General features: G+C 40.7%; 2 protein-coding genes across 7 annotated transcripts in view; one reads left to right on the top strand and one right to left on the bottom strand.

The window, feature by feature from the left end:
* LOC307038037 (stromal interaction molecule 1-like) overlaps positions 1 to 2,188 on the bottom strand; it is a 358,279-nt gene extending 356,091 nt beyond the window's left edge. The window contains exon 1 of the mRNA XM_079679343.1: positions 2,183 to 2,188. The gene's annotated coding sequence lies outside the window, so the exon portion shown is untranslated. The remainder of the gene's footprint in view (positions 1 to 2,182) is intronic.
* Positions 1 to 13,466, top strand: part of stard13b (StAR related lipid transfer domain containing 13b) — a 79,157-nt gene that overhangs the window by 9,237 nt on the left and 56,454 nt on the right. For 2 of the 6 annotated variants that reach the window (XM_079679333.1, XM_079679336.1), the window contains exons 2-4: positions 1,670 to 2,750; positions 10,198 to 10,341; positions 11,501 to 11,647. In XM_079679333.1, coding sequence (XP_079535459.1) covers positions 1,788 to 2,750; positions 10,198 to 10,341; positions 11,501 to 11,647 — 1,254 coding nt within the window. In that variant the 5' untranslated portion in view covers positions 1,670 to 1,787. Of the gene's footprint in view, positions 1 to 239; positions 256 to 1,669; positions 2,751 to 10,197; positions 10,342 to 11,500; positions 11,648 to 13,466 lie in introns of those variants that run through there. The other 4 variants (XM_079679335.1, XM_079679337.1, XM_079679339.1 and 1 more) reach the window with 4 other exon arrangements.

Genomic DNA, 13,466 nt, shown 5'->3' with positions numbered 1-13,466 from the left:
GCTCTATTGCGCATATTCTGAATGGTTAGCGAACACTCCTGCAGCCCCCCAGGGAAACACAAGAGGAGGGGGAGGTAGTTGTGATGACAAGCTTGCCTTCTCGCAGAATAGGCCTATGGGGACATAAGTGTAGCTCTGCAAGGGGCTGTCCAACCCTCTTTGCTCTTACACGAACAAGCTTCACTGACACTGTTTTGCCATGCTCATGGTGACACTGTGTAGGCAACACAGAATTATTTTTCCCCAACTCAGCAGGTGAGTCTTTTGTTTTCTGTTTGCTTGAATTTCACTGGCATCTGCCTATCATGGAGAAACAAATGACAATTACTAATTTCTCTCTTAGCTCATTTTCTGTTCTTCCGTTCAACTATTGGTTGTTTCTGCATGAGAAGACTTGTCGGGGACCTTTCTGTTGAAATTTCTCCTAGCCTGGATTCCTTTTTTTCTTCACTCTCCTCAATAAGTTGTGGTCTCGGCTTGGCAGTCGATACTCTCAGTTCATTTCACTCAGTGACTTCTTCCTTCCATTTAAATCTGCTCCGTATTCATTTGAGAATAATGAGACCCTCTCTGCATAGTTTTTTTTAAAAGAGGGGTTTGTTGGAAGGAACCCTAATCCCTTGTAGACTCACTTCACATTCACTGGTGATACAGCATTTGTATATGTACATTTAGTATACAGTACAAATTGTTTTACATTTATGAAAGTATCTTTAGTTATATTTTTTTCTTGTCTGATGTTCCTTCTCTGCCCTGCGTGTGTGTGTGTGTGTGTGTGTGTGTGTGTGTGTGTGTGTGTGTATATAAGTGTGTGTCTCAAGGCCATTGCATAATGCACTGCCAACTGCAGCTTTCTCACAGTAACAGCGGAGACTCATGTGTAAATTAGTATAAATTAATTAACTTTCTGTTAAGCATTTCAAGGAAATAGACTAAAAAGAAAAATAAACCTATAAATATCTCAGTGCTTCCGTCTATACAAGCATGTGTTTTGCTGTTCAAACATCAAGGGGAAAACATGTGGATTGCACTGGATAACCAATGTGAAGGTTATGTTTACTTGAATTTTGTATTTTCCTGTCTTAAGATGTCATCTGAGGAATGTCTACTGTATGTGCTTAAATAAGATGATAATCATCTGTAGCTGCACAATAATGCTTTGTTTGCTTTTCCGCTTGCTCTTCGGGTTGCTCTGACCTGTCCAAGGTGTGTTTATAAAGAATGGCCTAATGAAGGCGTGAGAGGGATGCTAACCACAGTTGACCAGGGACAATCCTCTGCCCTGATGAATGGTGTTGTACATAGTAAATCACCAACTAGGGAAGAGCAATCAGATTCCTCTGTGCAGTGATGTCACTACGATCGTTTGTGAAACAGATCCAGACTTGAACAGCCCTGCCTGAGCCAGATGTTAAATTTCACAGGAAACTTCTCACAGAATGGCGCTTAGTCAGAGGTGTTCAGAGCAAGGGATAGCAGCTTTACATTAAACTCTGGCAGTGAACGGAGACTCTGATAATTACAGGACGCAGAGACATGCGGAAACAATCTAAGAAGTATGTATGTCCATGTTGTTGTGCCTATATTGTCTTGGAAATAATCTACATCTGTCTGTGCTTATCATATGTGTCACATTCCATTCACATACTTTCATTTCTGTTTATTTCAGGTTATCTACTGTGTGGTTGGACTGAGCATCTTGGCTGAGAATGGCAATCCAATACATCAAGCACAAGTACCTGTGGATTTATGTTTTAAATTATGAAAAACTGTAGGAAAAAACAGTAATGGAGAATCCACCTGTGGTGAGTCTGGAGGCACAGCAGTCTTGGATAGCTTCAGGAATACAAAAGTCAGCCATTTCAACAACAAAAGAGTTGACCTCAGAAAGCTCTGCTCTCTTGGCTAACGGCTCCGTAGACCACAGAGGGGACGATTGTCTCCCTGAAGCCCAAAGCTTGCTGTTGGAGCCGGATCAGAACGTACACAAGCTGAAGAAGAGTTTTGTTTGTGTCCGCCATAACAACATTGAATTTGGGGAAGCTGTGGGCTTACAGGAGCCTGAACAATCAGTCATTCACATTAAAGCCCCCCTGGACCAAAGTCCACTGGACTCATCTCAGCCGCATGAAGCAGGTATTTTGTCCACAATCTTAGATGACAACTCCCGTTTGCTTTCTGGTTCTGTTGCAGAAGGCAAGTCGGATCAGGTGGTTCAGAATCATGTTGGTCGGACGTTAAACATGATGTTGGGATGTGTAAAAACAGACTTTAAGAACTTAGAGCCAATATCAAATAGCGATGTATTTATTCCTCCAGAGGACCTCTGCCCCAATATTAATCTGGACTCCACTTCCACCACCCCTGACCCCCGGAATCTTTCTGATCCTGACCCGAGACTCCTGGATCCACCACGCATTGTGAAGTACACACATAGCTCCATCACCTTCACACACTGCACCTGTCCCTCCGAAGCCGACAATCATGTTTTTGTCAATGAGACTTCTGAGGATGGAGAGTCTTCCCTGGAAGAGGATGATCACAATGATGGTGATGATGGTGATGATGGCGATGACGATGATGTGTTCTCAGATCTGCCTCATTGTAGAGAATACCTCGTCCAGCAAAGACAAAGGAGCACAGGCAAAGACAAACAGAAGAGGAGAAGCACTGCAAGTGCTCGAGCAGAAATCAATCAAACGGCCAGAAAGTCGGGTTGTGAAGCAGAGGGGGAAACGTGCTGTATGGAGGTATGCTGGTATTGATTTAAAACCCTACACTGTTGCCCTTGCATTTTGTTATTATATATCTTTAAACAACTCGTAACAAATATTGACATGGACATCGGTCTGTATTACAAATATGCACATGAAAAACCTTTGTCACATATGTCAATTTTCTAAATTAGTTCACATTAATAATGTAACAAAAATAACTGAACTAACTCTAAACAATGAAGCATGTCAGAAAAACAACACATTTTTGCACATTTCTAATGTAAATATGCAATTTGTGGTCCACACTAAATAAATGCCCATTAGTCTTTTATTGTTTACATTTTATTTCAGTTTCATTGTACAAACATATTAAAACTTGTTGTCAATATTCTTTTAAGGAAAACTTAATAAAAACATTTAAGAGAATACAAATCTAAATATACAAAACTGTGATAAGAATCAGGATTCGAATCAGAATCAAGTTTATTGCCAGGTGCGTTTACACATACAAGGAATTTGCTTTGGTATCTGGTGGTGCACACATAATCAATCCAAGAAAATAAGTTGCAAGAGTAGGTAAAAAAATAAATATGTAAGGATAATACAAAATTAGTATGTTTAAGAAACAATTTAGCATTTAAAAAAGGATACTAAAGACAAGTATTTACACCACATTTAAAGTGAACTATAAAAAGAACCTTAAAAGCTAAAAAAAAAAAAGAACACTTAGGATAATGAAAATATGACTGAAGCATAAGTTGCCCAACACTCATTTAAATTACAGTAAAAGATATGAGTCAAAGACACTTAAAAGCATGTGTATAGCAATAGACAGGTAACTTGTAGCGGCATTATTTAGCTTTATTTGTTTTCCGTTCAAGGAAGAGCACACAGTGTGAGAGCCCATATTCCCAGCTAGCAGCTGACATCATTACACTGTGAGATAATGCATTGTTGGTATCAGTGTGTAGGAGTTCACTGACTTCACATTTGTGCTGGTGAAACGCAGACCTAGAAGGAATGCAAACAGCTTCTGCGTTCTCTCCACTCCCTTCACAGGCAGCGGTGTTTTGACAGAGCCCAAAGCAGGACATATTAGCACTGAACGTAGCCTTCTATTACTGAGCACCTCTTTTTATCTTCAACAAGTCAAGGCACATTTCAAACCCTTTTTCCCTGACCTTGGTTATAACCATCCTGGAAACCCTCATCGCTGCTTTTTATTGCCTTTTTAAAGCCTTGTGTAAGCATTCATACATATATGTTTGAAGCCTTTGGATATGTTTTCGATGGAACATATTCAATTACACATCACTGTCATTCTAGTATACAAGTAAACGGGGCAGAGTGAATGGAAAGGCGAGATTAGCTTCTCTGTCTTTTGGTCGAAAAGATGTTGAGGTAATGCCTGCCTGGTAAAGCCTGCTTTATGTAAAATGACACTGCTCTGAATGAGTTGTTTTGGAGAAGAGTGGAAGAATGCAGGGAATCCAGGGAGCCTGTTGTTTATATGATCCAAGGAGGGCAGGTCAAGTCCTCTCATGCTGTCACTCCATATACGGTGGGCGGAGATGTGGGCATATCTATAGGAAGGGCTTCACTTTCATTCAAAAGGCAGAACACAAATAATAATTTGAAATTGCAGTGAAACAAGCTATTTTTGTCAACTACATATTAACACACTCATATAGATGCAAGATAGATAATCTGATCACATACCCACAAAAAATACTTTATTAGGATTAACCAAAAATCAGAAAAAAGCTAAATGACAGCAACATTCAAAACTTAATCTTGAATGTAAGTCTTCTAAAAAAAGACGATTCATTCTAAAACAACAGTTTGTTAATATATTTTGTATAAAAAAAAGACAAAATATTGACAGCATAAAGACCAACATTTATCATTTATGCATATCTTTTTATTCTTAATACGAAAAGTCTGATGGGACTTGTGGAGGGAAGTCAGTTGAGTAGCTCACAGTTGCAGTTGTTAACAATAACCATAGGAGGGCACTGTAAGCATAGAGTTGCTCTGAGGTTCATCTCAAGACTCCCCCCTGCTTGCATCGTTTAGCTCAGCTGTGACTAAATGCCCCTAAAAATACACAATTCTTTACCTATCCTTCCCACTCTACAGACATGGTGGCTATGTTCAGTTTGTGTTTTCCATCGCAGGATATGAAGTGTCTAAATTATTCCTCCAAGCAGCCAGGTAGCCATTGCCCTTTCGCATGACCGGCTGCTTCATGAGGAGACCTCCATGGTGATCTCTGGCACTCTCTGTGGGTGGCGCAGACTACGTACCGAGCCCAGAGCTCACACACTTAACTCCTCATTTCCATGTCAAAGACGCTGTGTTGGGCTCCACAATGTGGCCAATTTGTGCTGATAAAGTTATAGTCAGCTCACAAGTTGTTGTCCCCAGAAGATAACATTAATACATGTATAAAGGTTTGACTCATACCAGCTCAGTTGCCATGGTGTGAGGACTTTACACAATTGCCGGGGCCGGATCGAGGGGAAAGGCACCAAGAGATGAATCAAGGGTAGTGTCTCACTTGAGCGTCAAGCCCTCTCTGGAATTTGTCTCATTCTAAGTAGAAGTGCCCACATTCCTGAACAGCACCTTGCGGGGATGTCACTGAAAAGAGACAGTATTAATGTGTCCCTCATCTGCCTTGAGCCAGAATGGGGCATCTGTTTCTTGCATTTGTGTTTGTCTGTTTTCCGTCTTTTAGCCCAGAATATCAAGAATTGCCTTCACATCGTATCAGCTTTTAGCTCTTCATCTAAAGAGTTAAAAACATGTAAGTTACTTTCTGATAAAGGTCAATTTCATGGTTCTTATCATCAGTAAAGCTTGATTCGAGATCTTCAAGATACAACATTATGTCCATAGGCTCACTTTGAACAGTTTGGTCCGCCTCTGTCTTGCTCTTATTTGGAGGAATGTGCACCCACATGGGCGTAATTTCCACTGGGGACAGGGGGGATATGTCCCCCCCACTTTTCAAAATCCCGTTTGTGTCCCCCCCACTTTTCCCAAAATTAAAACAAAAAAATGTTACGCAAGTGGTCATCGTCACGGAGGTGTGTGTGTGTGTGTGTGTGTGTGTGTGTGTGTGTGTGTGTGTGTGTGTGTGTGTGTGTGTGTGTGTGTGTGTGTGTGTGTGTGTGTGTGTGTGTGTGTGTGTGTGTGTGTGTGTGTGTGTGTGTGTGTGTGTGTGTGTGTGTGTGTGTGTGTGTGTGTGTGTGTGTGTGTGTGTGTGTGTGTGTGTGTGTGTGTGTGTGTGTGTGTGTGTGTGTGTGTGTGTGTGTGTGTGTGTGTGTGTGTGTGTGTGTGTGTGTGTGTGTGTGTGTGTGTGTGTGTGTGTGTGTGTGTGTGTGTGTGTGTGTGTGTGTGTGTGTGTGTGTGTGTGTGTGTGTGTGTGTGAGAGAGAGAGAGAGAGAGAGAGAGAGAGAGAGAGAGAGAGAGAGAGAGAGAGAGAGAGAGAGAGAGAGAGAGAGAGAGAGAGAGAGAGAGAGAGAGAGAGAGAGAGAGAGAGAGAGAGAGAGAGAGAGAGAGAGAGAGAGAGAGAGAGAGAGAGAGAGAGAGAGAGAGAGAGAGAGAGAGAGAGAGAGAGAGAGAGTTACGGGGGTTGTTGTTAGCATCTGGTGCTAGCTCGTAGATGTAAGCTGTTTCAACAATAAGGAGAGGGAGAGTCCTCTCCTGTCGGACTGAGAGGTTGAGATAACGTCAGCTCAGGGAGGTAAAGGACTCGCTGAGTGATTATATTGTACACTTCAGTCTAAGTTATCTCAGTGGGTCTCAAACGGTTTGGTCTAAACAAATATTTCCATCTATTTAATATAGTTGTTCAGAATAAGTTAAAAAGTAATTCCAATGTCAGTAAACATTTTAAAACAGAGTTTGAAAGGGAAGTGATTAGTAAAATATGCATAAATAAAAAGAAAGAATGCAGACTAGGTAAGATAAAGATTGGAGAGAGGAGTATATCAATGATGTGTTATTGGTTGTGAGCATATTCTAATGGTTTTTGGAGTATTGAAATATATAGAGTTCTGTTTCGTATGAGTGTTGAGAGAGCTGTATCCATAAATCTCTTAATTTGTGCACCAGATTGATGCCTTTAACTTCAATTTAAAGAAACAAATATTACCGGGGGTGCATGCCCCCGGACCCCCCTATAGGATGTGAGGTCATCACAAATAAAACAGGTTCATGGATAGATAAGTTTGCACACTCATTATACACACTACACATTTTTCTTGGATTAGTTAACACCATAGTCCCTAATATATATTTGTAGAAAGGCAGGAAATTGAATTAAATCGAGAACAATGTTTCATTGCGGAGGACCCCCTGTTTTGTGTCTCCCCCACTTCTCAAACCAAAGTTACACCCTTGGGTGTGGACATAAGGATTTGTTCAGAACTCAGTGTTTTATTTGCACATGCTTCTCATTCCTTTTAATTTAGCTGCTTAGGTATTAAGAACAAGTCTGGGTTATACTGATCTTAGGATAATTAAGAGGAAGTACAGCCATGGATGTTAACTGTTCCTGATCAATTTGTTATAACTAACCATATAACCATCATTTTGTCACACTTGACACACAGTTGTTTTTCTAAGTTAACACACATTTTCATTTAATAACAGTACTCTTAATCTTTTTTTGAATCACATAACCAAATGTAATTACCAAATAGAAGGAAGTCTTAAAATCTCACAAATGTCCCCTCTGCTGACAATTTGTATGTCTCTGATTCCATAAATAAAATAATAGAAGCCTGGTGTTTAATCTGTGATGACACTCAGATGCTCGCTGAAGAATATCTTAGAAATATGGAAACGGAAACTATAAAGTGTGAGGGAGGATTTTCCGGGAATCAGTGTTTATTTCTTGGAAGAAGTCTAAGGCTCACATAGAGAGGAACACTTTAGTAACGGTTAATATATATTATTCTTGTCTCTCCTATCACAGGGGTAACTGTTTGTTCGATATAACCAATTTAGTAACTGGTCAGTCTTCTGAAAAAGTGTGTGAAGGGCTTTTATTTGTTGAGCCGACAGAGGATTGAGCTGTCTAAACATACTGATCCCATGTCAAACCGTTCTTATATTCCCTGGTCAGCACGGTGCATTGCAGGCATAGCAGAGAAGAGAGGCTTTACTTTTTCCTTTCAGTGACCCCAGGTGACCCTTCAGGTCTTAGAGGTCAACAGGGGATTGGCCAGATTTAGGTCATTCCGTAGGGATTGAGTGGGAAAAAAGACTTTCTCCCAGTGCCGGGTCAGTCAGCTGACTCAGAGTGGACAGCAGAGGAATGGACCGTCTGGTCCCTTAATTCCTCACAATTTAGGTGTAATACCACATATAATAGTTTTTTATTAACGTCTACTTTTGTCATTCCAATTCTGATGTATTGCTTCATGATGAATGATATTCATTCTGACAACAGTAGAACGGAATATAACTGACATATGTTCAATTATGACATTCACAAAGATGTGAGTAACCAAACTATCAATTTCTTAGTGAATATTATTTTAACAAATATCCAAAATGTGATAAGGTTGGCCTTTCGTCATTTGGACTGAACTTTCTCCAGCTTTTATTTAGCTCCCAGTGAATCCAATACAAATGTGAAAACAAGTGTCATACTTGTTTTTAAAAGTCTATCAAAGCCCTTCAGAAAGGAACCAATCCCTATACAGGACATTGTGGCTTCTTATCAGAACATTTATTGACAAACCCCTTCAATGAAATGATTGTTCATTGCAGGGCTTGATGTTATAAATGGAATAATGACTTGATTTAGACATGGCCGGTTCGTGACAGTATTTGGTTTGAATTCCAGGAAAGGAATTTTAACTGGCCGTGTAAAGGGCCATCCACATTAAAGGAATATTGATAGTGTACGTCTGGAGTTGGGGTTATCACATGCTGTAATCTCACACTTGTTTTCAACCAAAATAATTCAAATGATCTTTGGGATTTTCCCAGCATGTTGAATCATTTACTCTGCTGGATTCCTTTTGTTGAGGACTGTCATATTTTAGATTTTGGCTTTTAAAACAAAATGTAGTTTGGGGACAAAGATACTGATTCTATCTACTAATTTATAACCCTGATAATCTAAACACATTGAGTTCTCCTTTCGTTCACATTGAGTATCCTTCAGTTTCTCTTTTTAGAATTGATATGGAGTATATACTGTAAACATTTTAAAACTGGTTTATAAGACCCTGAAATGTCATTGTAAACAGATACACAAGTGAGCTCCAGTGCTGCTGGCTGGTGTACAAACAGCTAATGAAACACAATAAAGTAGAATACAGCTCTAATACAAAAAAATATAATATGATATTATCTAAAAATGATGTCTTCATTGATTGATTATATATAACCATGTATTATATGCTGATGGACTGCAATGCAATGCTAAACTGGGGAACTCAAAGTAAAGCAAACTATTGGCCACATTTCTCAGTTGATCCTCATTACTGGCATCCATCCCACCAGACTTATTGCAGCAACCACATTCAAGGAGAGGTTTCCTAAAAAATACTTGATGTTACTGTGTCAAAAACTTGACACAAGAGATATTCTGCTGAAAACCCACCCTTTAAAACGTTTCTGTAATTTAGTTGATATTCTTGAAAAGTTTCCACGCTGATGCTGTCGAAGAGCATGCAGCCGGTGACCCTCTCCAGGTCTAACAATGTTAATTTACGCTTTGGTGACCGAGGTGTTTCCTGCTGATTTACGAGGCTGGACCTCCCGATCCTCAGACACTGCTCCTGTCTGTGTGAGGACGGTCTATTTATACACACAGTGTGTCTGGGGAGCAGTGGAAGCCCGTGCAGGGAATTCCATCATGCTCTGTATGGCACACATGTCTGCAGCCCTCCTCTTTTGCACTTTCACCCTGAGACACGGCAGAGGAGATCACATTTCCATGTGTGGCAGCAGTGAAGCTCACTGCAATTTACAAGATACTTTTTTGACTTTGCCTGTAACTCTTCTTGAGTTTAGGGCAGTGTGTTAAATCAACACATGCTCTCACCTTACTGGGAAGCTCTCATGTGTTAAATAAGTCTGGCAAGGGTGACAGGTAATTACTGGACTAACTAATGAACCCGATTTTCCAACTGAATTCAATTACTTTTACTGCGAGTCTAAAAGTAAGATGGAGAAATTAATTCCTGATTTTGATTAAGTTTAGCTGAAGCGTATCATTAAGATACCAAGCAAGTTTGATGAAGTGTCAGTAACTCAACTTGACATTAATCTCAAATGAATGCCTGAAAGTGGTGAGTGTTTAGCCTGGCTACTTAAAACATTTGTATTAAATGAGATAATCATTTTTTTTTTAATTAATCCTCTAAATTGAACCTTCTGTGACTCAAAAATCCTGAATCCATAGCGGCAGTAGCTTGTCTTCACTCAAACATGGCTCTCTGATATCCCACAGGAGTCTCCACAGGTCAAGTCTCCCTGGTCGGAGTCAATGAGCCAGCTGATGAGGAAACTGGACCAGCTTAATCTAGACATAGAGGAGGCTCTGAGTGCCAACTCCTCCCCCTCCGACACACCCTGCACCACCCGCAAGAAACAGGTGAGAGTGTGTTCACACCCAGGCATCACAATACCTTCCAAGGGTATGACAAGAATTGTGTCCCTTATACTTTGATATAAACTCAGAATGAACAGTATGTAGGCAGCATTATAAAACAGCATGTGGATTTCACTGCAGTACCTTATGGTATGTCCACTGTCACGGTTGGTACTGTACACATTCCTGTGAAGCGTATGCTGCATACTTGGTCATGCTTGTAAACTTCGCTAAATCAATTCTCTTTGCTCTGTGGTGAGAAAATCCTGATGCATTATTCGGACCTGTAAGCAACAGGTGTTCATCAGAATTGATGTCCTGCTGAGTTTTTTTTAAAGTCTTCCACATTAGGTTTAGATTTTGTCAAATCAACCAGCGGCGAGCCATAAACCCAGTATGTGAAAGGGGAGTCAGTGTGTAGATCTCTAGTGAGTCGTTACTGTGTCTGTGACTTGTGAGATACAGTCTCTCTGCAACACTATGGGCTTTGTCAAGACCATCTCATAGGGACCTTCTGACTTGAGTCTGTTTTATGATGTAGGTCCGCAGCCTTTAGATGTGATACTGGAGCGTACAGTGCTTTTGCCGGGTCAGAATGGTGCGGTAGGAACAGACCGCTATTGTGCTTTTGAGGTTGCGACTGGGACCGTGCAACTCTGTTTCTAAAAGGGGCTCTTCTCATAGTGGCATGTTTCATGAAATATCCCACTAGAGTTAGCATTTGGGAACAAAAGTGGTCTTTCGGGGTCCATATGTATGTACCGCACAGAGGAGCTATTGTATTGAAGGGAGTTTGTATGATTTGATCCATTAGGAATGGTTGAGAGAGGCTCACATGCCTCCCAGGCATCTGCATAACCATCCCAGGCATTCACCATTACTTGCTTTAACTAATGACAGGCGACTGGGCGAGACAAGACATCTTTACTGGGATATTTGACAAGGTCATAATCTCTGTCCTCTCAAAAGAAGATCCGCACATACAGGCTCCTTTGTGTGCCGCTGCAGAGCTGAATTGAGAGTGGAGATTTCACTTCCCCAGCAGTTGACCTCAGCCTCTTGTTTTCCTTTCCCCTGGCCACCGTTGAGACCATCCTGTCCCGGTCCGTTCAGCGGGCCAGAGACGGACCCTGTCCTGATTGTTGTTGTGATGTTGTTGCAGTGGGGTGCTGTCTCAAAGTCCACGTTAAACCAAGCCCTGAACGACCAACTTCTGCAAAGACCAGACAGAGGGGAATGTCCAAGCCACTGCAGGTCTTCTGCTCCTCGCAGCGCCTTGATAGCAACAAGAGCGTCCACCAAGAAGACGGTAAGTTCCTCTGAGTAAAGCAGCTTCCTGCAAGCGTCCAAAATAAATCGTACAGTGAAGGTAGTCTGTAGGACAGAACATGCCAAGTTTATACAAGCAGTTCTGTTGTCCGGTTATCGTCTTTAAGGATGTGAACCTTAAATTCCTTTGTGTCTAACTTCAAAACTGGTTGAACATGTTTTCTTTTTTCTTTCTTATACTCAAATCTGGCTTTAGCGTTTTTTGGGTGACTGCCATGACCTGTTGACTTCCTGCGAAGCACAAAGTATTTATCCCAGCCATTTCAAAGTTCTTGTCTGTCCGTCGATGGAAAATGTTCACTTTGTGTCCTTCCTAAATTAGCACTATCTAAAAATGTTTACTCCTAGATTACTTTTTCTGAAAATAATCAAATGAAACTCAGTTTGACCTGTTTTGATCAACAGTTTTAGTTTATGTTTAATGTAGGTATTTATAGACCTGTATTATGAGTTTTTTTTTTTTTTTTTTAAACTGAGGTTTAAAAAACGAAATGACTGCATCAATGACAGAAGAATCATTTCTCCATTTAGAAAATACTTATCTACACTTTATTATTAATTTCCCTTATGAATAAAATCACCCTCCTACATTTCACAATCACATATCAGACGTCTATGTCTTGATCCCTGTGTTGACAGAGGAAGACAAAAATCACAGAATTGCTTAAGTGGATAGCGTTGAAAAGATAAGTCCACCACCCGTCAGGAGAATTTCTGGCAGGTTCTTTTGTGCAGATGCTCTTTCCTCTACATCTGTAAATATTTGAGGTTTGCATTGGGCATAAGGTCAGCTAAGCCATTCTTCAACAAGCAGGACTCACTTGTGCCAGACAAAGTATAAAAATGTCCCTATTCAGCTGCCCCAAGAGAAACAGACAACTGAGAGATTTGCAGAATGCAGGGCGGGTTTAAATTCAGAGCCTTTCAGCTTGTGCTTTATGCTTTCATAATGGCTCTCTGCGGCAATGTGTTGGCGAACAAGCTGCTTATACAGTAACTGTAGTGATTCAGCCCCAATCTGTTACACTTTCCAATCTCACTTCTTCAATAGGAATTTGGTCACATAAGGTTTTGTTTTTGTTATACTAAATCCATAATGCTTTGAAGACTGCAATGGGTGTACTGATACTTGAAAGGTATACCCTGCCGTTAAAAACGTTACGATTCCTCCGTTTCATTAGTATCGGTACTTTAAGAATGACGGGGGGAAGTACTCCGGTGAGAAAGCGCTGTTTTAATAAGAGCCGTGTGTGTTCAGCGCTCTGCTTCGAATCCCTGCACTGCAGCCGTGCCTGCAGTCCCTCCCCTCTCCAGCACGCTCTAAGTTCCTCCCCTCTCTCGTGCACGCGCTAGCTGCCAGAGAGCATGTGAGAAAACGAGAAGCATGGCTTCAAGTGGGAGTGCAACTGCCGCTGCGCCTCGGCTTGTTGACAAAAAAGACGCCAGAAGCTAAATGTTGATGTATTTTAGCTATATCTATGTGAGGGCAAGCCTACGGACACCACGAGGCCTGTCTGTAAGAAATGTATTAATTTGATTTAATACGAATTCTTGTCATTTATTTTATTTATTGTTATCATTGTTTAAAAGTTTGTGTTATGGTTATGCTTCTGGTGTGAAATAAAACACAATAATTCCATTTAAGATTGTTTCCCTTTTTTTAAGAAAAGTATCGAAAAATAATCGGAATCCCAATTCTTGACTTGGTATCGGTATCGAAACCAAAATGTTGGTATCGTGACAACACTACTCCTGACAGTTAAACCTGATATTTAGTAGGTCTGTTAAGTATTGAATGC

The sequence above is a fragment of the Notothenia rossii genome, assembly GCF_949606895.1.
Source record: "Notothenia rossii genome assembly, chromosome: 4".
Taxonomy (NCBI): domain Eukaryota; kingdom Metazoa; phylum Chordata; class Actinopteri; order Perciformes; family Nototheniidae; genus Notothenia; species Notothenia rossii.
The sequence above is the reverse complement of the archived record's forward strand: the minus strand, read 5'-3'. Positions and strand labels throughout refer to the sequence as shown.